Source organism: Fringilla coelebs (genome assembly GCF_963513975.1).
Source record: "Fringilla coelebs genome assembly, chromosome: 8".
Classification (NCBI taxonomy): Eukaryota; Metazoa; Chordata; class Aves; order Passeriformes; family Fringillidae; genus Fringilla; species Fringilla coelebs.
In genome coordinates, this window is record NC_140066.1 from 35,713,241 (window position 1) to 35,738,865 (window position 25,625).

A 25,625-nucleotide genomic window follows, 5' to 3' on the forward strand; every position below is an offset into this window, starting at 1 on the left:
TTCCCCAATTTCCCATCTAATTCCACCCATTTTCAGTTTAAAGCCATTCCCTGGGTCCTGTCCCTCCATCCCTTATCCCAAGCCCAGCTCTCCTGCAGCCCTTTAAGCCCTGTAAGGGGCTCTGAGCCCTCCCTGGAGCCTTCTCCTCCCCAGGCGAGCCCCCCCAGCCGTGTCAGCCGTGCACAGATCGTTGTTTTGGGGTGGATTTTTACAGAATTCCGCGGTTTTCCCACGTGTGCGGCCCGGCCCGCAGCCCCAACCGGGCCGCACCGGCGGCGACGCTCCCGCTCGGCTGCGGCCACACCGTGGGGGAGCAGGGCCCCGGCTCCTCCTGGCTCCCTCCCGGAGCCGCCTGGAACTCCCCGGCTCGCTCCCGCAGCCACCTGGAACTCCCCGGCTCCCTCCCGGAGCCCCCTGGAACTCCCCGGCTCTGCCTCTTCCCCTTCCCCCGCCCGGCCGCGGCTTCCGGGCGGCCCCGGCCCCGCCCCGGCAGCGCGGCCTGTGCGGAGCCATCCCCGGGCGCGGGCAGGTGCGCGGGGAGCGCGGCTGCCGGGGACACCAGGGACAGCCAGGGAGCTCCAGGGACAGCCACAGAGCTCCAGGGACAGCCACGGAGCTCCGGGACTGACAGGGAGAGGCAGAGGCGGCCCGGAGGGTGGGCAGGCGGACGGGCGGGGTGAGCGGGGGATGCTCGGCCCCCGGAGCCCGCAGAGCTGGGGCAGCGCAAACCCGCCGGGGCTGGGGCTGCGGCGGAGCCCGGCCTGGGAAAACCTGCTGGTTGTCCTTGGTTGGGGAAGGGGGGATGGATGGCAGCAGCCTGGGCTCACTGCGGGTTCCTGTGAATCTCCAGATTAATCGCTCCGGGAAGGGCCGGTTCCCTCCCCGGAGCATCCCCGGGCGCGTCCTGTGCCCCGGGCGCGGTGGGGATGGGGTGAGCGGGCAGCAGTGCTGCTGCACGGGCTCCGAGAGGGTAAACTGCACCTAAAGAATTGCCCAAAGGCTGTCCAGGGGGGTTTTAGCGTTTCCCTCGGTGGGAATATTCCAGAAGTATCTGAGCGCCGTGCAGTGCCATGTGCTCGGGGATGCGCTGATGGGACCGTGTGAGCCGCTGTGGTCCCTCCCAGCCTGAGCCGCTCTAATACATGGCAAATTAATGTTAATCTAAAAATATCCTTTCAGCACTGATATAAAAGCCAGGCTCTGCAGGTGTCTTAAAGTAATTGCAATAATGTAACTGCATGCAGCTTTTACAGCACGGTACATGTAAAGAACTGTTTAATTTATTTGCCCCTCCCAAATAAACCGTATTTGTGGTGACTTGTATCTTCTTTTTGTGGAGTGGTGCTCTTATGGAACGGTGAGGTGCAGTCTGCAGTGTTCCACTTTGAAAAATCTCAGTTTTATGTAGTGGGGTATTACACTGTGAGAGTGTGGTGCTGTGTGAGCCATTTCTCAGCTCCCTTTCATGTCCAGATTTGTGCTCACCCTACACAAGGGTCATCATCTGGAGGGGTTTGTTGGGATGACAGAGTTCCCTTGTAAACCTGCTGTAGGTTTTGGCCTCTAAGCACTGCCTGTCTCCCTTATGCACTGGCAACTAAAGTTGGGGATGTGGGCTTATTCTTTCTGAGGCAAAACACCCCTTCAATGTCTAAAAACATAATTTTCTTGTGAATGTTGTCCGTCTGTGACATGTTCTTTACATAGTAAAAGTTTTGTTTGCTTCGTTTCCAAACAGAAATCTTCCAAATACGGACAGTTCTACCAAAATCTTCGGGTTTCAGCAGGAAAAAGATGTGGCTGTGTGAGCTTTTGAGGTGGCTTTAGCAATTCCTATCTGCATTCTGGCCCGTGACAAGTTCATTACAGCAATTATTCCAGCATGAGAGCAGAAGCTCTATAGGAAACTGTTGTAGTTAGAGACTAACTTGTGTTGCCGTGGCTGCTTTACCTCTTGATAACTCTGTAATTAACTTGTCACCACTGTTTAATGCTTCACCTATGCAGAGGATCAGCTCGTGCTATCACTGAAGGGAGCAGGGCCTGGAGGAGAAGCTGCTGCCCCTTGGGAGGATTCCTGGGGTTGCCCTGCATGGCTGAGTTAAGGACTTGTGCAGGAAAAGCGGGATGTTTGTTATGGGAAGTGAGGGTGAGGTGGGAAGGCTGCACCTGAGCAGCTCTGGTTAAACTCACTGGTGACAGACAGGGGAAACACCTAGAAGAAGCAGTAGTGTCAAAAATCCAAAGGAGGGCATGTCAAAGACATGGATGGCTGTTTTTGTAGTGGGTTTTTTTCCCTATACAATAAGGGTTTTGGAGGACTGAGAGCAGCTGGTGCTTGTGAATTAACCCTCAGGGTGCTGGCTGCTCTGGCAGTGTGTAATTTCCTTCTCCCCCTCCTCTGGTGGCCTCCTCACCTGTGGGGCTGCAGGGTGGTTGTTCAGGTGTTGTGCTGGAAGAGCTTCAAGGGAACAAACTGGAGGTGCTGGTGTGTTGGGGTGTCAGAATTAAACAGCAGCCTCCAGACCAGTCAGCTGTTCTGCCTGGGACACGGCTGACCTAAATTACACTTAATTTCTGAAAGAAAAAGCCTTTCTGCTGGTGAGTTGTTATTGCATAGTTCACAGAACAATATCAGAGAATGGTTTGGGTGGGAAGTGACCTTAAAGCCCATCCAGTGCCACCGAGGGACCTTAAATCCCATCTCAGAATTCCAGCCTGGTTTGGGTGGGAAGGGACCTTAAATGCCATCCCTTCCACCCCTGCCATGACAGGGACACCTCCCACTGTCCCAGGTGCTCCCAGCCCCAGTGTCCAACCTGACCTGGGACACTTCAGGGCTCCAGGGGCAGCCACACTGCTCTGGGCACCCTGTGCCAGGGAACAATTCCTTCCCAGTATGATGATGGAGCAGGGCTTCAGCCTTTTGAGTGGGAGCTCCGTTCCCATGTCAAATTGTGAGCACATGGAGCTCCTAAATCCACCCTGCAGGCATTAATGTTCCCTGTGACACTGCAGAGTTCTGCAGCACGATGCTCCCTGCCTGTGGAGCTGGCACTGCCCCTTCCCAGCAGCTGTCAGGGGGGCTGGATCCACATCCCAGCCGTGGCATAACTCGGAGGAGCCGGCACTTGTTAACTCTATTTGTTTTTATTATGGACATCGATCTGCCAGTCGCAATAATGCATTTATGGACATTTTTCTGCAAGCGCAGCGCTGGTGGCAGTTTTTACTGACAACTTGAGTCATCTGGACAGGAGTTGAAAATACGTTTATTTTATTGACGGATTGTGCAATTCTCTCGTTTACCCAGTGTTCATAAGATATCTGGACTGGTGAGGAGAATGTAACTGATGGGAAAATGGAGGGTGAAGTTTTAATTTTGGGAGGTTTGGAATCTTTTAGGTAGTGGCAGGTTGCAGAACGTGTTTGGGTAGGTTTGGGAGCTTTAACTTCATTAATGCTGTAATTAAAAAGTGAAAGGCTCGGTGTCCTTACAGCAGAATTCCACACCTGAGTTCCCTCCCTCTGCTGATAGCTGGCAATGTTACTGACCAGTAATTGTGCTGGTTTATCTGAAGGTATAATGGGTAAAATCCTCCTAATGGAAGAAAAAACCCCTGTTGAATTTAGTATTTCTGACATATCACCCAGCACAGGTGTGCTTGGGCCAGCAAGTTCAACACACAGCTGGAGGAACAACCAGACTATAAAACCAAACCTGTGCTGAAGTATTCTTCATAAATGCAAAATGCAGTTTTAAAACTGAGCTGCTTGTGGTCCAGGCAACTGCTTAAAATGTATTGAATGCCAATAAAGCTTGTGTGGGTTTGGATTTTAATGAAGTTGAGTAATTGTAAAAGTTATTTGGAATATGTTGCTATTTTGATGCTTTTTGCTAATCCTTTTTCGAGTTGTTTCCTTATTTACTATTTTATATCTGCACAGCTCAATTACCATGTCCTGGTGGCTGTCAGGATTATCAATTTATTCTGGACCAAATTAAATGATACAGATAGTCTCAGGTATCTTTCCATGTCACTTGTAAAACTTGGACATGCAGCTGAAGTTCTCCCTGATGCAGCAGAGAGTCTGAAGGTTATTAAACACACCTGAGCAAATCACCTTTAATTGCAAAGAAGAGGGGAGTTCATTGAAACAAAGGTTTTGACTTCTCTGCTTTTTGAGTGAAATAGGAGTTAAATATTAAAATAGCAGCATTGACCAGTGGCCTGGAGTCTTGAGCAGTTGGCAGTGGGGAATAAATAATAATTTGAGTTTTGACCTGATGGATGCATTTTAGCTTTTCATTTTTATACAAATGCCACCTTTTTGTGCAGATCAATGCAATCAGTATTTTAATATATACATCAGCACAGCCCACTGGAGTCAGGCTGTTTTGTTGTGTGAATGTTGCCATCTCTGTGCTCCACGTGCAGATTTAGGTCCCTCCAGGTAACCCTGCATTAGCAGATAGCCAGAATTAGTGAATTAGTGCTGTCTTGTCAGTGCTGCTGCTGCATAATCATCATCAGGAATACTGAAATTATCTGAGTGCTTTAGATCAGTCAGCACAAGGCAAACAATGCTCTTATCTTGGCTTGTTTGTACATTCAAGTGTGCAGAAGGTCTGTTAATTAGTTACACTTTTTAATAAACACCTAAAGTATACTTAAGGCCCTGTTAAAAGATTAATTTTTCTGTTTCACATCATAAAACCAGCAGATGAGTGTTCAGCATGTGGCAGTACACGGGCAGCAGGAGCCTGCTTTGGCAGCCTGGGCTGGTGGTGGGGACAGCACATTTCTGCTGTCACCTGTGTCCTGCAGAAACAATTCCCACAACTTCAATTCCCTGCACTGTGCTCTGCTGGATTTAAGGATGGGCAGAGGTGTAGTGGGAAGGGTGTGGGAAAAGGGAAATCCCTTGCACAGTCTCCTGTTGACATCAGAAATACCCCTGGTTCTCGGCTGACTCCATGAAATAGGAAGATTTATGGTTGATGGGGTTTATTCAAGCTGGCCACAGTTGTTGGTTTGGGCTTTTTTGTTTTGGTTTTCTTTTTTTTTTTTTTTTTTTTTTTTCCTGAAATATAAAAGAATTAATTGGTTTTGAATCCAGTTCAGTGGGGCTGGATCATCATTCCCTTTTAACTTGGAGGTTTAGGCAGTGGGATGGAATAAAATCCAGCTCTATGGCCAGGGGTATGCTTTAGGAAGGTGAAATTGGAGTCCAACAAGGCAAAGTGCTTCAGCTGAAACAAACTTTTAAAATAGATCATGAAATCCCAGAATTGTTTGGGTTGGAAGGGACCTTAAAGAACATCTGTTCCCACACCCAGGACAGATAGTTCCACTGTCCCAGGTGCTCCAGCCCCAGTGTCCAGCCTGGCCTTGGGCACTGCCAGGGATCCAGGGGCAGCCCCAGCTGCTCTGGGCACCCTGTGCCAGGGCTGCCCACCCTGCCAGGGAAGTAAAAAATGCTTGTTTTATTATTTATTAAAACATACCAATAATACTATTTTCACTGATTGCATGAGTTTAATGTACTTTATTTTATATTATTGTTAATGCAGCCAGCCCTGGATTTAAATGCATTTCAGTTGCCTTTTTGTGCCATTATATTTGATTCCTCAGCGAGACTTTCTAAGAATATGATTAACCCTCTGGGTCATCTCATAATGTAATTATTAATGATTGATTCTGTTTATCCTTGGGATCAATATGAGAAGCAAAAATGCTTTGGCATATATTTGGGGTTGATTTCTTGCATTCAGTAAACATGATCTGGTGACAAGACTGCTATTGGTTTATTACTCGGAACATGTTTGATGAATCTGAAGTGTGTAATTAGTTTTATATAATGATGGTGATATGTGGGGTTTTTTACATGACTTATGTTAATATGGCCAATAGTGTTAACATCTCCTGCCACTAATAGTTAGGGTGGGGATGTATAGTAATTGATCTTCCTGGGAGTGCTGTAATGTAAAAACAATTCCGGCTGTTTGAAGTATATTTTACAAGTGTGCATTGGGCCTTTGGGATGTTATACTGAGAAACCCAATTGTACAGTTACCATGGGAACCCAATTAGAATAGATTGCTGGATTTTTTTTTCTTTCTCAGGCTTTCATCTTGACCAAAAATCTAATGTACTTTAAATGTTTTCATACGGAATTTTGTTCCTATAGTCACTTGGTGTAATGGCTAGTTTTTAATTTTAGTGCTGAACGAGAGTGTTCTGCTGAGGGTCCTGAGGACTTATCCTTCAAGGAGAATCTTCCTTTAGTGTTTAAAAGTTGATGAACTGAGAAAAAATACTTTTTATTAATCCAAGTTCTTACTGCCATCACATGTACTCGTCAAGCTGCGTTCCAGGGGGAAAAGGAGCAGGGAAGTATCTCAAAGCCCAAGGACTTCTGTTCTAGATCACCAGCAAAACATGGCTGAAGAATTTCCTGCCCTTCCAGGAGCTGTTTTTGATGTCACCTCTGACTTTTCTTCACCTTTTTGGCCTGTTGACATATCCAGAGCTTTGGGATGCTCACTGTGATGTGTTTGCTTCCTGCACCGTTGAGCACCTGCAGGTGTTTGTGCATCTTCAGGTGTCCTGGGAGCACCCTGCTCCCTCAGCACAGCTCCTGGGTGGGAGCAGAGCTTGTGGGGAGCTTGGGAACATCTTGCTGGAATGGCCAAGGGAAGCTGAGGCAGGAGAGATGGAGATGGCTGTCACTGGTCCGTGTTGGCAGCTCTGAGCTAGTGAGGATTGTTGACCATTTATTTTTCCCATACTGCTCGTTAATCCTTTCAGTTTATCCACTCTGCAAATGCAGGAGGGAGTTTTCCATTTTGGTGAAGCCATTGCTGGCATGAAGGTTTGAGTTTTTTGAGGTTTGGTTCTGGTGTCTCACTTTCCACACCATGGAAGTGGTGTCACTGAATTGCTCAGTGTGTGTTCCTCCAAAGAGGTTTTGGCTTTTAGTGGTGTCACTGAATTGCTCAGTGTGTGTTCCTCCAAAGAGGTTTTGGCTTTTAGTGGTGTCACTGAATTGCTCAATGTGTGTTCCTCCAAAGAGGTTTTGGCTTTTAGTGGTGTCACTGAATTGCTCAGTGTGTGTTCCTCCAAAGAGGTTTTGGCTTTTAGTGGTGTCACTGAATTGCTCAATGTGTGTTGCTCCAAAGAGGTGTTGGCTCCTTGCCTTCAAGGTCAGCCTCAGGAGAACCCTTCAGCTCCACGTGAAGTACTGACCTCCTCCAGCCAGACAGTCTTTGCAAGGCTGAGGTGCATTTTGGAGGGGTGGTTTGGACTTTCCAAGGGGTGTTTTTTGTGTGGTTTCTCACTGGCTGGCTGTCAGAAATCTTCTAACCACAGTGCTTTGGACATGACTGGTTTTACCCAAGCTTTGGTCACTTAAGGAAAGCCTTGTGGGGTGAGCAGGTGGAGCTCAGCTAGGGTTTGAAATGAGCTTCTGGATAAATCTGATTGTTGAGGCAAAGATTTCAGCTTTACCCTTCAGGAAGATCTAAAAAACCTGAGCGTTGCTGGGTGCTTTGCAATACCCAGCTCTGAACTGATGATAGAAATAAATTGCTATTTTATTTTTAGCTCTATCACAGATATTTTAGGTAGTTCTATTAAATTGCTCATCTGCCTGACCTGCATTTAAAAATGCAGTGAGTTCTCCTTGCAATGCCTGCCTTGTTACTATCCTTAAAATACTAATTATTCATCTTAATTTTAAATACTTAAGTAAGATGCAATATTAAGATTAAATGTTGCTATTTGGTTTTAAGTGGTTGGGAAGTGGCCATGTGTTCTATCTGGGAGAGATCTTGGGAAGCCTGGGATGTTCATATAATTTCATTTTTAAGAGATTTACCATTCCTGAAGTGGATACAGTTATCCCTGCCCAAGGAGTGGAGATTCCCTGGTTTAAGTGGAGCAGTTCCCATCGAGGCTAGCTGTGAGTCAGGATTGTGAAGCTGAGCTTTGGCACATAATCTCCTTGGTTTTAAAAAATACAGTGTTTGTACCACATCTTTCAAAGAGTGCTATTAGCTGAGTGGCACTAAGAAAAACATAGAGAGGGGAGCTAAATGCCAAAGAAATAGGAAATATCCTTTATTTCCAAGGGGAGAGCAAAAAGGAACCAGTTGTGGTTTTAAATTATATAAATAATGTCAAATGCTAGAATGATAATAATTGAAGTTAAAATGTTTTAGGTACTCAGTGGCATGAAATCTGTGCTTTTAAACCCAGAGTATATCACAATCACTTGTTAAAATCACTTTCATGCCTTAAAATGTGGCATTTCCTAAATCACAACAGGCTCTTCGTTTTACTCAGTCACTTAGAAGTACATGACAGCCTGTAAAAAATTATTCAATTAATACTTTTATCTTTTGAGGCATTCTTATTCCAGATATCAGAGTGGTGCAGTGCTTGTTGTGGAAGAACTCTTCAATGTGCCATCTGTTGATTTTTTTGTTTGACTCATGACGAGCGGGTGACTTAACATTAAAATTCCATGTTGTTTGTGAAAAAAAAAAACCCAACTCCCTTTGGAAATTCTGTGTACTGAAACTTGGAGCTCATTTAAAAACTGATGCAGAGGTGGATATTCTGGATATTCAGTTCTCCCAGCAGAATTCAGATTTAATAATCTAACTGGGGATTATTTTCTTTCCTCGCAGGTGGAGCCTTTTCCTCAGGATGGCATCGAGGCTGGTTCCCAAAGTAAGTTTCCAGTGCAGTGCCTTGGCAGGGAGGTGGCCACTGGAAGTCCAGCATTACAAAAGAGTTCACGTAACATAGTTTGTTTTTTCCCCAGTGCCCAGCAGTCAGGATTAGGAATCCAGTTGACAAGATTGATGCTGCATTGTAAATCTCTGTAGCTCTGTCATGGTTGGTAACAGGCATCAGTGGACCTTTCCCCAGCACGTATCCATCTGCTACAGAGCATAAATAACAGGACAGAGCTGCTCTCTCTGCTTTGTTGCTGTTTCCATTCCCTAATAATAAACACCTCCCTGAAAAGGAGGCTTAATTTTGAGGCTTGATGCTTCAGTGATGTAAGTGTGGGTCAGTGACATTGCAGCAAAACAAGAAACATGGATGTTTATCCAAATATTCAGACAATTTACTCTGCTGAAAGAAGGGCATCAACACATTGTTAGTCTGTAGCTGTCTCCCTGAAATTGTTGAAATGAACTTTGAAGACACAAAGTCTTTTTTTTTTTTTTGTGTGGAATAACTATTTTTGTAACATTAGTGATGTTCCTCTAGGAAAACACTTCTGGTGCAATCACACCTGCATTTCTAACTATTCCTGTTGGCAACTTCTGTCACTGCTCTAAATGTCTGAATAGTGGCATCTCTTGTGGTTTTAATCTGCTTTACATAATGTCATGTGGCTTAGGAAGGAGCGTTTTGCTGGTTTGTGTTGTTTACCTCTTTTCTACAAAAGCAAATCGGTTTTGTTTTTTTAAAACAGAATGGTTAAGGAAGAAATCCAGGTAAATAAATTATTGCTTCACTTTTTTCTTTTGAACCATCGTCTCTTTAGTCACATTTATGCATCTTCCAGTTGCAAACACCTTTTAGCAGAGGGAGGGAGAATCCCTGGCTCCCTCTCGTTGCAGGCTAGGTGTGATATAGCTGGCAAGTGACACGAAACTAATAATTTATTATCTAACCTTTTCATTTCCCCCTCTCTCACGTGGAGTTGAAAGGTGCAGCTTGAGCTGTTCAGGGAGTTTTCCCCTTTTGATATGTGGGAAGACAGAAGGTTTGAGGTAAAACACTCCAACTCCGCTGTGGGGACTGTGCAGACACTTCCCTGTGCTCTGGATGCATATTAAATATTGATGTCCTGATGTAATTGGTGATTTTCGGGCTGTTTTCGGTGTGTGATCAGTTTGCACAGCCCCACGTTGGGGTGACACCCAGCGTGTGCCTGGCCATGGATTTGCAGGAATCAATTATCACCCGTGCAATGTGCTGAACAGTTTGGAAGGAGGCTGCTGCAAAATGCTTTGGGAAAGCAGGCAGACGTGGGGATTTTCCATAATCACTGCCCGTGCCTCCCACTCCATCCCTGATCCTGTTGCAGTGACCAGAGATGAGTTTTGGGTTTGGGTTGGGCTGGAAGGTGGCTGGGCTCTGGGTGACCAAACCTTAGGATGTCTCCATGTTTAGGAATTTGGGTGGGGGCTTGTGGTTCTTCTGACAGTGTGGCAGTTTTTGTATTTCGTTAGAAAATGCTAAATGTCATTCTGCTCCTCGCTGGATTTCTTGCAGTTAAATTTGAAGTTAGTGAATGGATTCTGAACTAACCCTGATGCTTTGCTCTGTTAGTAGTGAAACCCTTATCCTAACTCGAGCAGGGATGGACAGCTATAGGAAAATCCAGATGTGTGTGTGCCAAGACTATACTCTTGTATTTTTATACAGACATTTGCAACACCTCTTCTGTCTGTATTTATTTCCCTGTATTTTGTGGTTTTAGTGAATCCCTCATACACATTTTGCTGCTCTGCTCACTTCAAAAATTTCAGCGAAATTCTTTCCTCACACAGATTCCTGACTCTCCTTCAGCTTAAGGAGCACTATTAATGGTTTTGTTCATATTGCTTAGATTTATTTTGTTATTATTCTCCAGCTCCTACTCTTCAGGTAGAGCTATTTTGGTATTATAAAGAATGATGGATTATATAGGAAAGTTTCTTTTGAAGCACTCCTGATATTGTGCAATGCACTTGGGGGTCAGCTACACTTGACTGATGCATGATTTATCCCATGTCCCTGCCACTTCCTGAGATAAAGCTGCTATTTTATCAAAAATGCCAGCAAGTGTGATTTAGAATTTATACCCCTCCTTTTTCAAATAATTGTTCTGATTACTTTCTGGCACGGCAATAAAATGATAAAGGTAATTGCACACAAATGTGAGATAGCACCAAAATACAATAAAATTAACCTGAATTAGCTTGACTTGTCGATGAGAAGTATTTATGAAATGTATTTTTGCAATAAGGGAGACTGATATTATAGCTGGAAGGTGAGTTATTGCCTTAATGTAATACTGTTTGAAATTTAAAAAAGAGACTGTTACAGTTGAGGGTGATTGTGCCTTTGAAATTAAGTTGAAGTGATTCTTATAATTGGCAGCAATAATGCATTGGGAAGGTAATATCTTTTATTGTGTTATGCCTAGTTGCATTATCTTTTATTTAGCTGGTCCTGACTCCAGCTCTGCAGAGAAGACAAGCAGGAGCAGATCAGGAATTTTGTGGATTTAGGTGATAAAAACTTGAAATGTTACCCAATATTAAAGTCATTCTTCTGCTGGTTTTTTTTTTTTCATTTTTAGCCCATTTTCAGTTCTCCTGAACCTGATACAAGGCTCATTTGATTAAAATTTCATCTGTTTTCCTTGTATTGGAGTAGTTGCCATGTATTTACATCAGGCTGAGCCTGTAGGAGCCGAGCACTCCAAGCTCCCTGTGCCAGGTGCTGATTTGGGCAGTGAAATTTGTATTTCTCTGTGCTCAGAGTAAAACCTCTTAGAGAAACGTGTGAACACACTCTCACAGCAAGGCCCTCCATGGTTTTTGATCCCAGAACCCCTGGGGCTGGCAAAGCCCTGCCAGAGCCCAGCTGTGCCATCCCCAGCCTGTGCCAGCCCTGAGTGCCACCTCCAGGGGACACCTGCAGGGACGGGCACTGCAGCCCTCCCTGGGCAGTGCCAGGGCCTGAGCCCCCTTTCCATGGGGAAATTCCTGCTGTGCCCACCCTGAGCTGCCCTGGCCCAGCCTGGGGCCGTTCCCTCTGCTCCTGTCCCTGTTCCCTGGAGCACAGCCCGACCCCCCGGCTGTCCCCTCCTGCCAGGAGCTGTGCAGAGCCACAAGGGCCCCTGAGCCTCCTCTGCTCCAGGCTGAGCCCCTGCCCAGCTCCTCAGGGATTCTCCAGCCCCTGCCCAGCTCCTCAGGGATTCTCCAGCCCCTGCCCAGCTCTGTTCCCACCCTGGACACGCTCCAACCCCTCCAAGTCCTTCTTGTCCTGCAGGGCCAGAGCTGGGCACAGCACAAAGGGAATTGTACCTGTGTGTAGATAACTCAGTATGTAGCCAATACCTTGGGTTTAATTCTTGAAGTGATGAACACATCTGGAAAATTAAGATTACTGCACCATGACTTTTCCTTTGCGTGAGGTTTCATGGGGTCATGGAATATCCTGAGTTGAAAGGGACTTGTTGAAACTCAACCCAGTTATAACAAAATAGTTTTTTGGGGCACCCTCTAATTGTTATGAGACCAAGTTATTCATTTTTATCCTTTAGTACATTTATTTATTTATTGTTTGGAAGCAAATTTCTTAATTATTTTTAAATATTTATAATGCAAGTATAAAAAATCAGTGTTTTATTCCCTCTGACAATGTTAAAATACTGAACAACTCAACAAAATATAACATTGCTTTGCAGTGCTTCTAACTGAATCTTCTGCCATAGGATTTCCAGCTTCAAAAATGAGGAGCTGGAGGACTTAATCCCTTTAGTTGGTCCTTGGGAGGATAAGAGGGACAATGTGCTTCCCCTCCCCATGGAAGCTACACCAGGACTCGTGGCTTTTGGGCTGGTTCCTGGTGGGATTTGCAGCTACCCACTAACTGGGTGCACACACTTGTTGCCATAATCGGATTATTCCAGGAATAGCTGGCACTGTCCTGTCCACTTTCCCTCCTCTTGGTGCTCCATTTCAGTTTAATTAATTATAAAATCTCTTGGCAGCCCCCAGTTTGATGAGATGCCCTGAGTAACTCCCACCATGATCAGGAATTTTTAAAATTAATTAACACCACTCTGCTTCTGTGCTGTGTAAGTAGATGCTGAGAATTGTTTGGGAAAACACCTTGGAGATCCTCAGGTGTTATTCTTTGCTTTGTGCCATTGATATCACATGGTATCAATTTCTTAATTGATGTGTATGGGGTTTATTATGGTACCTATGCTTTAAGTGCCACGTGGCTGCTGTGCCTGCAGCCCATTTAAATTTCCTGTATAAGTAATAGCTGGGGAAAGATGCAGGATGTGTTTACTTGTTTTTGGAGAGGTTCTGGAGGAAACAATACAGCAGAATTCCTGTTTGAACAGCCTGCTGGGGTGTGCTGTTCAAGTACCAGCTCCAGTCCAGGCTTGGCATGAGCAGCAGATGGAGTTGAAAACTGCCCTTGCTGAGTGTGGAACGCGGGAGCTGTGACCCCCCTGCCCCTTCAGGGGAGCTGAGATGGGTTTATTACAATTGCAGTGCCCTTCCAGTAAAATCAGGCAGTCGGGGCCGGCCCTGGGTGCTGGGAATTGCTCATTGCTCCCGCCTGCCAAAGCAGCCGACTGAAGGCGCAGCCAAAGAGCCAGAGGCGACCACTGCTTGGAAAGGCACTTCCCCACTTGGCATTTCGGGGGCTTCTGGGTGCCATCCAAAGAGGATTAGTAGGATAATGCGATGGGACAACAGGAACTTGCTTTTGTTGTCTTTGATTGTTTAATAAAGAATTACGTGTTTGCTCTCCTCAAGACTTTTGAAATGCCGTAGAAAGCAAATGTTGCTCCATGTGAGCGCGTATCCCCCTGGTTTTTGGGGGCTTGTGTGAAGTGGGCCTTTGGATAAGGGAAGAGGGGCACTGATTTTGAGTGTTTATGCCAGTGTCTATTTGTATATGTTCAGAATATGCAGTTTGATTCTGTACCTTCACATTTTGATGGGATTAGTTCTTCGGAAGGTAAAGAAATTGCATCACCCCAAACTAACCCTGGATTTGCTTCCAGTCTCTCTGACATTTCCTTTCCAAACCTCCCCGCACCAGGAAATGAGGAGGTTTTGTTTTCATACCCTCTGAAGTTACAGGTTTGGCTTAACCAGGGTTAGATTTACTCTGAGAAGCAGTGAGACGCCAGGAGAGCACTGCAGGGTGTCAGTGCAGCTCTCGTTTGAGAGGCTCAGCTGGGGAGGTGTTTATTGTTCCTGCAGCCAGGAGAGAGTTCCATGGACCTGGATCTCCAGTGCTTTTTGCTGGAAAGCTGAAAGTTTGTTTTGGATGCTGCAGGAAGGAGAAGTGCACCCAGCAGGGACAGTGATTGTGGAGGGGAGGAGGTGCCTTGTGTCCAGGTCAGGGTTGTTCAGTGCGCAGGAACCTGCAGCAGGATACAAAGCACTTGTGTTTTAGAACATTAAAGGTAGTTTTTAAAAGTTATTTTATTTTTAGCAGGTTGCTAAAATAAAATTTTATTTTAGCAGGCTGCTAAAATAGAATTTTTAGTAGATGCAATTGACTGAATTGCATCAGGTTAGGTACCGACAGGATTGTTTTGTTCGAAGACTATTCTTGAGTTTAGGCAACATCTTCTTTTCCTCAAAAATTAGCTTTTGCCTTAATTTAAAACCTGTGGGGCACTTGGCTTTCTTTGGACTGACGATTTTCCATATTTTTGGGGGATGCTGTGAGTGGAGTGATGCTGGAATTGTGCATTACCTGGTTCAGGAATTATTTTTCCATTAAATAATGAGGGATGTTGGTCAGAGCTCCCTGTGGGTTGCAGGGGGCAGCAGCCATCCTTTGGCTTTATGGACAAGGAGCTTCCTGGCTTTCAGGACAACTTTCTCACGTCTTCAACTGTCCAGATGAAGATGTCAAACCTTCAGGGGTGTGTTTGGATCAGGACATCCTCATCACAGAACCCCAGAATGGTTTGGGTTGGAAAAGAGCTTAAAACTCATCCAATTGCACTCCTGCCATGGCAGGGACACCTTCCCTGTCCCAGCTGCTCCAACCCCAGTGTCCAGCCTGGCCCTGGGCACTGCCAGGGATCCAGGGGCAGCCCCAGCTTCGTATTTCTTTGGAGGTCACACCATTCTATTTAGCTGGAAATCCTTGGACTTTTTTTTTTTCAAGGGGAGGAAGCAGCTTTGAGAAAAATTTGTATTTTAGCTTGGAAAGAAATCAGACATTTCATAGTAAGCAAAAAGACTGAGAATTAAATGTTTCTCATTGTCTCTAACTTTTATTCCAGTATAGCAAAGTGATACTAATATTCCAATATATTAAACTTTCACTATATTTCACTTCAACTTTCAATATATTTCACTTAGAGCGTGAAAATTCCAACAAACTCTTTCCTTCTTTCTTCCCTGCATTAAAATTATTTGTAGTACATAAACTCTTTGTTTTCTTGGAACAGTAGCTTTTGTAAGGTGAAAATATAGATGGTTAATCAAGATATTAACAGGAGTAGATTTTTAGATTGTTCTGATTGCATGGATCCTGTCTTCTATTCACAGCCCTTAAATCTTTCCTTGCCTTGAAACACTAAAAAATGGCTTTTTCCTCTAAGACAAGGCCCATAAGGTTGGAAAATCACCCTCCACCCTGCACTATATGTGCAGAAATACATTACCTTTACTATTAATATCTTCTCCCATATTCTTTACGTACAATGGATTGTTTCCTTTCAAATAAACAGGCAGAACCCAGTGAAACAAATACAGGAAGTTTTAAACTGTTAAGGAGATGTGGAGAGAAGTGTAAGTCAGTGAAATCCTTGGATGGGTGGCCCTCTGGCATGGGCAACCTCATCAGTGGCAGAGGGGTTTTGACCCGAAATAATTTTGCATACATTGATTTATGATGGATTCTTGCTTTGCCTGATGGGATTTGATAAGGGTTTTGTTAGGAGAAGGATGCAGACTTACTGCATCAGGAAAGGGTGACTGAAATGAAGGAGCAAATTGCCAAACTCTGATGTATTCCCCTTAAATTTAAATCCAATATTTGAAGCTTTGATTGAATGTTAATTCAAAACTTGAATCAATATCAAGCAGCTTTGAGATACTCAAAAGAAGGACCCTCTACGAGTCCAGACCTGGTGGTTTTTTCCTGTAATTAGGAGGAAGGAGCAGCTTCCCTGGCATTTATTGATCATCCTCAAGCTCAACAAATGTCTGAAGTTGGTTTTTTGGCGAGTCCCTGATATTCTGTGGCACCATCAAAACAGGGCAGGGGTTTGTGAATTGTAGCTCATTTGTTGATGCAAATGTCAGGAGTTTGGTGGGGGTTTTAGGATAAGCTTGTGGAGAATGGGAAGTGATGAAGTTTTTAGAATAAATTTGTGGAGAATGGGAAATGATGAAGTTTTTAGGATAAATTTCTGGAGAATGGGAAGTGATGAAGTTTTTAGGATAAATTTCTGGAGAATGGGATGTGATGAAGTTTTTAGGATAAATTTCTGGAGAATGGGATGTGATGAAGTTTTTAGGATAAATTTCTGGAGAATGGGAAGTAAATGAACAAGTTGGTGCCTGGTCACACCTCTCCTGGGGTGGGTATCAAGGGAATCACCTGCAGGTAGTGATTGCAATGGATTAACGCATCCAGAAATTCAGATTTTTTGGGTTAGAATTCCTCTGACTGGTGCAATCCAGGTCCTCTGACAGTGATTTTCAGTGTTTGAAGGCAGTGTGTGGTTCCCAGCATGGGAGCAAGGTCGTGTGGGAATCCTCCTGAGACCCCTGGCTGGGTTCTTCAGCTCCACAGAAGTGTGAAGAGCTGAACAGCATTTCCAAATGTGCAGCACTGGCTTGGCTAGAAATGCTGGAAATGGGACCATTTTGGGGTCTGAGGGAAATAGGGGCAAGAATTGCAATGCAATTTCCTGCTGTTGGTTGCATTTCCATCGCACGTAGCTCAAGGCTTGGTTAATCTGAAAATGATCAAGAGAGCCCCTTCTTGGAGGAACTGGGACATCTCCCTGATTAATGCAGGTTCAGAAAAATCCAATTGCAGGATGTGTGAGGCCACATTCCATTTGCCAGCTGAATATGTTATTTTTGCCTTGATTCTCAGAAATATTTGAGGGGAAAAGAAAAAAATTCGTGAGGGCTTCCATGCTGTAGCCTAATGGAAATCCCCCGTTAAATCAGATGCAGAGGGGATTATTGTTAATATTTTGCTATTGGTGTGGTGGGTTTATATTGTAAAAGCAGAGTGAAGGAAATGGAAAAACCTGTGGAGGGGAGATCCATCAGAGATAGGGCTCTGATGGGGAGGATTCAGTTCTCCATAATTCTGAAAGGAAAATCAGGGCTTGCTCTCTGGACTTTTCTGGAAAACACAAATTGTTTGCTGGGACAACATGGAGCATGGAAATGCTTTGCTACAGACTTATTTTTTTTTAAGCCTTGCTGATTCTCAAGATTTCTCTGCCTTTTTTATTTCTCTGTTCATCATTATGGATATGAATTGGATTCTAGGATGTCAGGCCAATGTCCAGTGGAGTTTTTGGGGGGGTTAGGAGCAACAAAACATAGAAATATTTGAATTATTTACTGTAGTGTGAAAGCTGCTTAATGCAAATTTAAATAAAATTGCAGTCTTCCAGTTTGCTGTATTTAGCAGTCTGGTGAGGTAAACTTACAATTGTTGCTCCTACAGTTTTATTTCTTTGGGAAAACTCCAGAGGTTGGCAGAGGTGGTTTCCTGTATTAAAATAATAATTTTTTCTACCTAATATCAAAATTGCAAGATATTTTGATACACAATTATAGGTATTGCAGTGGAAGGGCACAATGAAGGTGAAGATGATGCAGAAGCTGATCAGAATTCTTCCAATTTTTTATAAATCACAGTTTGGGTTGAAAAGGGACTTTAAATCCCATCCAGTGCCACCCCTGCCATGGCAGGGACACCTTTCCCTGTCCCAGCTGCTCCAGCCCCAGTGTCCAGCCTGGCCTGGGGCACTGTCAGGGATCCAGGGGAAGTGTCCAGCCTGCACCAGCACCACTAAACCCCATCCTGAAGTGCCACATCCTCTTGCTTTTGGAGCACTTCCAGGGATGGAGCCTCCACCACTTCCCCTGTCAGCCTGTTCCAGTGCTTGACAACCCTTTCTGGGAGGAAATTTCTCCTCCTGTCCAGCCTAAATAACAAAATTAGTGTTTGGACAGAGGAGTGTGCATTGTCCATCTGTCAGTGACCTTCATCCTGGAGCATCCCAAGGCAGTTGCATATGGATGTGGATTGATGTCCTGCAGCCTCCTTCTTTTCCAGAAATAAACCTTCTGAACATTGCTGCCCAATGAATATGATAAACAAGGCTGCAAATAGGACTTGCAGTCACTCAGGGTTTCATCCATAAAGCTTAGTTCAACTTGGAGAGAGCTCAGAGGGTTATTGATAGTTCTCTGCTGCTCCCTGCATCCTGGGTTTTGTTCTGATGGAAATATCCTGGAGCACAGGGTGTGAGGTTCAGTGCAGCTGGTTCAGGGCTGTCACACCCATAACCATGAAGAATGTGTGCTGCTTTGCCACATATGTAAATTTTACTGCTTGTTTGCTGATTCCTGCAATGAGATGCTGCTCCAGAGAAGTTCTCCCATGTCCTCCAGGAAGGGGAAGAAACATGGAAAAGGTGGTTGGAAAGGAGTTTCTTTGTGATGCCACCAAACATTTGATTATTCAGCAACTGGGGTTGCAGTCCAAGTAAATAAACCACAGGGAACCTGCAGTTCTGGACTTCTCCAAGCTGAGTGAGGTTGCTCTGGTTGCTGCCTGTCTGTAATGGAGGAATTGTGTAAGAGCTTCCCAAAATTCAGGGCTTTAGGTTTACCTTTGCCCTGGTTTTGCAAAACTGTCAGCTTGATGGTTTTTCTGCTTTTTCTCACCCTGGTTATATGACTCACAGATGTGACTTCATTCCACAGCACTTAATAACAGGGTTTGAAAAGATTCTCTTATTGGGAAAACAGCTAATTACTGTACAGCTGTGAGCAGTGGGCAGCTGTAAGTCACCCTGCTGGACCTTCCTGGCTCCTGCTGCACCCCTGCTCCGGCAGTCATGGAATCCCAGAATGGGTTGGGCTGGAAGGGATCTCAAATCTCATTTCATCCCATCCCCTGCCATGGCCAGGGACACCTTCCACTGTGCCAGCTTGCTCCAAGCCCCATCCAGCTTCGAACACAGGGAGGAAAATAAAATTAGTCCAAGAAATTTGTTGTTCTCCCAGTGTTGTCTCAGGAAAGCTCATGAAGTTCAACAGGTCAAGTGCAGAGTGCTGCACCTGGGGGGACAGGACACAGGGAATGGGATGGGATGGGATGGGATGGGATGGGATGGGATGGGATGGATGGGATATTGGGAAGGAAATGTTCCCTGGGAGGGTGGGCAGGCCCTGGATCCAAGGCCAGGTTGGACACTGGGGCTTGGAGCACCTGGGGCAGTGTGGGAATAAGTGGTTTGTAAGGTCCCTTCCATCCCAAACAGTTGTAGGAGCCATTTATCCTGTGTTTGATGGTGGAGTTACCTTGTGCTGCCTCACAGTTTCTCAGTTGTTGCCTTTTTTCCCAGTTTCACGTGAGCTGAGCTCTTTGGAGCACAGGACTTTGCGTGGTCTGGACCAAAGGTTTGGTGTCTGGGGGGCTGCAGAGGACACTGGTGATGTTCTGTCCTGTCCTGCTGCAGGGATGGCACAAACCAGACTGGGAATACAACTCACACTTCCAGACTGGGGCTTTTTTTTTTGCCAGGATGAATTTGACAAGTCTGTTATTGTTGGTCTTGTCCAATATTGAGAAATACTTGGCAGCTGTTTCCAGCTACATCCTATCAGTAATCGTAAAAGCAGGCTGGTAACAATGGGAATAAAAATATGCTTCTTTTCCAAGGAATGATTGATTTTTTCATGTGTTTTCTTTTCCAGCAGACATATTCTATTTGTGTTCCAGCTGTTATTTGCATAACACTGCTGCTCTAAACCACTGAATCTACTTTGTTGTCACTACAGTCCTGTTTTAAATAAGTGTCACAACACACTGGATTTTAGCTGATAAACCAGCCATGAAACTGCTGCTATTTCACGTTTTTATGAAGATCACTGTGCTGCTAGTTAATGGTTTTTTTGAGACTTTGATTTAGGTGCTGACTTCTGAAGATAGATCATTTTAAGTTGGAATTTTGAAACTTGAAATTCGCTGTTGTCTTCCTTTTGTTCAGATTGCTTTTGAAAACTACTGGAATCTGTTCCTTGGTGCAAATCCCTGCAGTTAAAAGGGTTTTATTTCCTTGAACAGGTGAATTCCAAGCAGGGAGGATCTCCATGCCAGGAGAAGCAGGTGGTTCTGCTCAGCCCCCTGGGCAGGATCGAGATCTGGGGCTGTGAGGAGGGCGTACATGAAATCAAACTTCCCCAAACGAGCCTGCTGCCACGGGGGTGAGTTCATGAGCTATTGATCCTGGCCCTGTGCCTGTGCTGCGGGGGGGAGATGCCACCTGAGAGATGGCACCTGAGAGATGGCACCTGAGAGATGGCACCTGAGAGATGGCACCTGAGAGATGGCACCTGAGAGATTGCACTCTCGTTTGTGCTGATCCTACTGGGAGGAGCCTCTCGTGCCCTCAAGGACTCCAAAATACATCCATTCCTCTGCTGCCTCAAAAACATTAGCAAACATTTTAAACTCTAAGGGCTTTCAATGTAAGTTTTGAAAGAATCTCCTGCCTTAATTTTTGGCACACATGTAAATGTCACTGAGGGTAAAATCTCCTTGCACACCTCACAAATCTTGCAGACCTACATATATTTCTTATATTTTTATATTTTTATAATTTTATATTTTTATATTTTTATAGTTTTATATTTTATATTTTATATTTTTATATTTTCATATGTTCATATTTTCATATTTTCATATTTCTATATTTCTATTTTTTATTTTTATTTTTTTATATTTCTATATTTTACTTTTTTTACATTTTTATATTTTTATAATTTTATAATTTTATTTTATATTTTTTATTTTTATATTTTAATTTTTATATTTTTATATTTTTAGTATTTATATATGTAAACATTTCTATATTTCTATAATTTTCAATATTTCTATATTTTTATTTTATTTTTATATTATTTTTATTTTAATTTAATTTAATCATTTAATACTATTATTTATTTTTAATGTTTATTTAATAGTATTATTTCTTTAAATTTTTGTTAATTTTATTTTAATTTTAATCTATTTTTATAAATTTTTTATATTTTATTTTTCTATCTCTCTAGTTTTATTTTTTATATTTTTTATATATGGATCTATGCTCCAACAGGTAGAAGCAGGACTGACAGGTTGTTTTAATCCCTGTGCAGTACTGGTGAGAGCTTTAGTTGCTTTCCCAGAGCTGTAATGTCTGCTGGAGTTTGGAGCAGATCCCACGTGGCAGTGGAGGTGATGTCTCAAACCCAAATCCGTGCATTTTCCTCTTTGTTGTAAGTTGTGTTCAGTCTGCTGGAGTCCATCTGTCCTGCTCAGAACTTTGATTTTTTTTCCTTATTTCTGAGGAAATGTTCAGTGCCATCATTGGAAGGAACGTTGAATTCATTCAGAATTAGATGCTAAATTTTTATGCAGAATTTCTTTGGCAAAATCAAGGCTTCTCAGACTTCTCTAAGACTGGTCTTTCAACTGAGTTTGGTCATTAAATTCCACCTTTCCACAGTCTGCTGCATTCAAGCTGTCACTGACAGTACTCAAGCAGGTTTGGCTTCTTTTCTCATTGTTGTCTTTTTTTCATCCTGTGTTTGTCTCTGAAGTTCTCCATGGATGTGTAGGATGCCTGTTCTCCTATTTTATTCTCCTTGTAGCTGGAATGGGTGTGAAATTAATCAGGACTAGGGGGCACAATGTGTGTTCTGGTTGAAATTTGATTTTACCTCCCATACAAAAACTCGGCAGCCTCTGGATTTCACAGCTTTGGATATGGAAATAACTGCTGCACTTCTTCAGATTCTGGTTTAAGTGCTGGATTTCTGCTGAAGAGGAATGGAAATAAATGGGTATTTGGATAGAGTTGGAACTTGGCTTTGCTGCAGAGCAAAACCTGCCTGGAGAGCAGCCCAGGGGATGAGGATCTTCAGCTTGTGAAGGGTGAATGTCAGTGAGGGAGTGGAATAAGAGTAGGAAAAAGATTTGGGGGCTCTCAGAGCCATTTGTAGGGATGAGTGCTGCTCTTTTACCAGAACATCTAGTAAAAAATCTGGTTTTGTTTTACCAGGACATCTGGTTTGCTCACCTGCAATGTGTTCATGTTGTCTGGTTGAAGTTTTTCACGATCTTGTTCTTCGGCAGAAGTTGCACAGTTTAGATCCTTTTCCTAAATTTTAATTTTCACCTGTTCTAGACCTTCCCTTTTCTCAGTGGTGAGCTGACTTCATCTTGAGGCATTTGTGGCATCCTGGTAACTCTCAGCCTCACAGGCTGCATGATTTATGTGCAAAAATTGTTACATTAGAGGGTCTGCCACTCAGGAATAACTCTGAAGCTGAAGGCAAGAAGAGTATTTTTATGATTACTTTAAGAATTTAAATCTGAAGAAGAAAGGTGGGACTTCCTTTTGTCTTTAGCACTGATAAAGTTCTAAAAATTTTAAAGCCATCTGTAAATGTTTGTGCTGAAGTATAACATTTAATCTCTTCTACTCATCGCCAGTGAATAGTTGTTAAATCTGGCCTCATTATTTTCGACAGAATAAAATAAAAACAAAGCATGGTGTATCTCCTAACTGACTAATAAACGCCATGGCAAGAACATTGGGTGGGAAAAAAAAACCATAAGAAACATAAAAATTGATTTTAATGGACCCCTGTCAGAGAGAACCATAATGAGCACAAGTCTGGTAATAAATATTGGTATTCTGCTCCACGGTGCTTGGGACTTCTCGTGTGGAATTGCACGTAGCAATCAATAGAGATTTTAGGGTTTTTTAACAACAAAAATAAGTAAACCTTTGAAATATATAAATACTTAAGACTTGCAATCTGTCAGACAAACCTGGTAGTTGTAGAAAAATCTGATAAGAGCCCCTGGTTAATGGCATAATCGCTTTGTGGAGATCTCGCTCTGTTTTACAGCTTGTAAAATGCTGTGCAATTAATCACCTGAGATTACAACCTCCCCGCTGATGGCTCTCCTTAAAACTTAAGAACACAGACTATAATGGAGCCTAAAAGGAGAAGCAACAAAGTAAAACCCAGTTTCAGTATGCTTGAAAGAAATTGATCTATTAATGAGATGAAACTAATTGTAATAACCTGAGGTTATTCTGCTCCTCGGGAAGCTGCAGGCTTTAAAACTCCAGACACGTCACACTGGGATGGTTTCTCTTGGAGAGGAGGCATCTTGATCCAGCCTTCTGAAATCCATGATGTGCATCCCCTTCCTGGAACTGGATGGGCTTGGAGCAGCTGGGGCAGTGGGAGGTGTCCCTGCTGTGGCAGGGGTGGCACTGGGTGGGCTTTGAGGGCTCCAGAGCAGTCTGGGGTTCTGTGATAAGGATGTCCTGATCCAAACAGGTCCCTGAAGGTTTGACATCTTCATCTGGACAAATGTATCCATTTCTAAGAACCTCAGCTTCACAGTTCATATTTGAAAAACCCTAAAGTGTGCATAAGCTGTGTATAAGTATTTTATATATATATATATAAAATTTCTATTATATTATTTATTATTATATAATTTATTATTATACATATCATGTATATAATTATATAGTACAATATAATGGTACATAATGTATCTATTTCATGCTATATCAGCTGTTGTAGTTTTTCTTTCAGTTCATGCCAATCTCATGATCAGTTTTGATTGATATTCCTCCAACATCCCAACCTGAAATATTGTAAATGTTTAACACTTCTTGCTCATGAACAAAAGAAAAATTCCCTTTCTTTTACTGGTACTTTACTTCAAAGTGTCCTCAGCAGCTTTGCAGTTCCAGAATTAGGGTTTTTTTGTTGTTCTGCTGCCAGCTGTGGTGTTCCCACACTGGGATGACTCTGCTTTGAGAAGCCTTGACTCATTCCAGAGGTGCGCAGAAAATGATCCCCTTGGTGAGCAGGTAACACAAGCCATGGTTTTCCCTCTAATGAATATTTACAGCAAAAAATACTTTGGAAATGTGAGCTGTGGACTTGGCATTGGGGTGGCAGCAGGGAGCAGTTTCTCCCTGTGTTGCAGAAATCCAGATTCTCTCAGGAATTCCCTTTTCCTCAGGAAAATCAGCCTGGTTTTGCCAGCTCCCTGCCTGGCCAGGATGGGGCAGGGAAGCCCTGGGGGACTGGAGGATTTCAGTAAAAGGGCTGGAGTAGAACATGTTTTGAGGAAAACGAAGCAGCTTTGGAAAATCCTGCTGGGCACATGGAGGGATGACCACCATCATCCTCCTGCTGGCTGTGTGTGACAGGACAGTTAAATTTCCATCTGTAGGGTGGGCACAGATCCCAGGTGATGCCCAAAGCCCTCGTGTGGAATATCACTGATGCTCCTGGGATTTGAGGATGCCACCCTGAGTTAAGGTTTGTGCTGGAAAGCTCAGCTGAGCTGCTGTGATCTGTCCCTGCCGTGCTGGGTGGGACATCCCGGGATGGGGATGAGCTGGGGACAGCCCCTCCTGGCTCTCTGGGGCTGCTGGGGCGTGGGGCCAGCTCGAGGAATTGGGTGTTTGTTGGGTGTTTGTTGGGATTTGTGTGTTTGTTGGTGTGCACCTGAATTTGGGAGGCTGCAGAGAAGGTGTTGGTGCTTCCTGCCTGTTTGGGCAGCCTGGCAAATGGTCCAACGCTGTGTTTTCCTGGGGCTCTAGGAATACACCCAGGCCTCCTTTTGGGCTCTTCCAGGAGCACTGTGATCTCATCTGCCCCCTGTGTTCCCTGCAGGTTATTTGCAGTTTTCCTTTGTGTTTCATTTGACTCCATCTTACTGAGGGAGATCAGAGGAGCAGCAAGGAGCCAGTTTGGCCCTTCCCCTATTATTAATCTGCCTCAACCTTTCAGGGTGAATGTGCAGTTCAGGAAGTTCACCAGGGTTTCAGTCAATCTCTCTCTGTCACTGTAACATGATCAGAAACTCTCAGAATCTCAGTTTAAGCAGCTTTCCAGCTGTTAGAGATGGAAGGAAAATCTCAGGTGTGTGCAAAGGCAGAGGATGCAGCGGGGCAGGGAGTCTGGTAAGAGCCTAGAACAATAACTTGGAGAGGTGTGAACCACTCTGTTCATCTCTGAGGTATTTAATCATAGCCAGTGGTGATGGTTTAAATGTCAACTTTGCTAACTGTTTCATTCCTCATGCTGTAAAATTTACTGGGAGTGATATCTCACTTTGATGCCACAAGTGGGAGGCATTTGGGAGAGTGCCACTCCTCCTATTTTTCCACTGAGCATCAGCCAAGGCTAAGAAACTTAGTGGAGCTCAGGGGCACAGTAAAAGCCCACTGAAGAAGGTAAGGATGTGACTTCTCTGCTGCTTGGAGTGGATTTCTGGTTTACTGTGAACATCTGAGGTGACTTCTGCAAGTAGAGGATTTTTGGCACTGTGGCTTGGAAGAGGCTCCACTCTTCCTCATTCAAGTTCTTCCTTGAATATTGTGGAACAACAGCAGTTTCATTTAAAATGGTGCAGGATAAACCCTGAATGAGCCAGAGGACATCCTTGGGGTAAAGAAATTAATGGGTTGGGATGAGCTCTAAATGAGGGGGAAAAGGGGAAGGAATGGGGCTGGGGAAGGGGCTGGAGCCCCAGGAGAGGCTGAGG

The 25,625-nt window shown here is 44.0% G+C and overlaps 1 protein-coding gene across 1 annotated transcript in view; it reads left to right on the forward strand.

The window, feature by feature from the left end:
* The first annotated feature begins 487 nt into the window (after positions 1–487).
* The window catches only part of MGMT (O-6-methylguanine-DNA methyltransferase), a 141,143-nt gene continuing 116,005 nt past the window's right edge, over positions 488–25,625 (forward strand). The window contains exons 1-3 of the mRNA XM_084210056.1: positions 488–529; positions 8,696–8,738; positions 20,121–20,260. Coding sequence (XP_084066182.1) covers positions 8,715–8,738; positions 20,121–20,260 — 164 coding nt within the window. The 5' untranslated portion in view covers positions 488–529; positions 8,696–8,714. The remainder of the gene's footprint in view (positions 530–8,695; positions 8,739–20,120; positions 20,261–25,625) is intronic.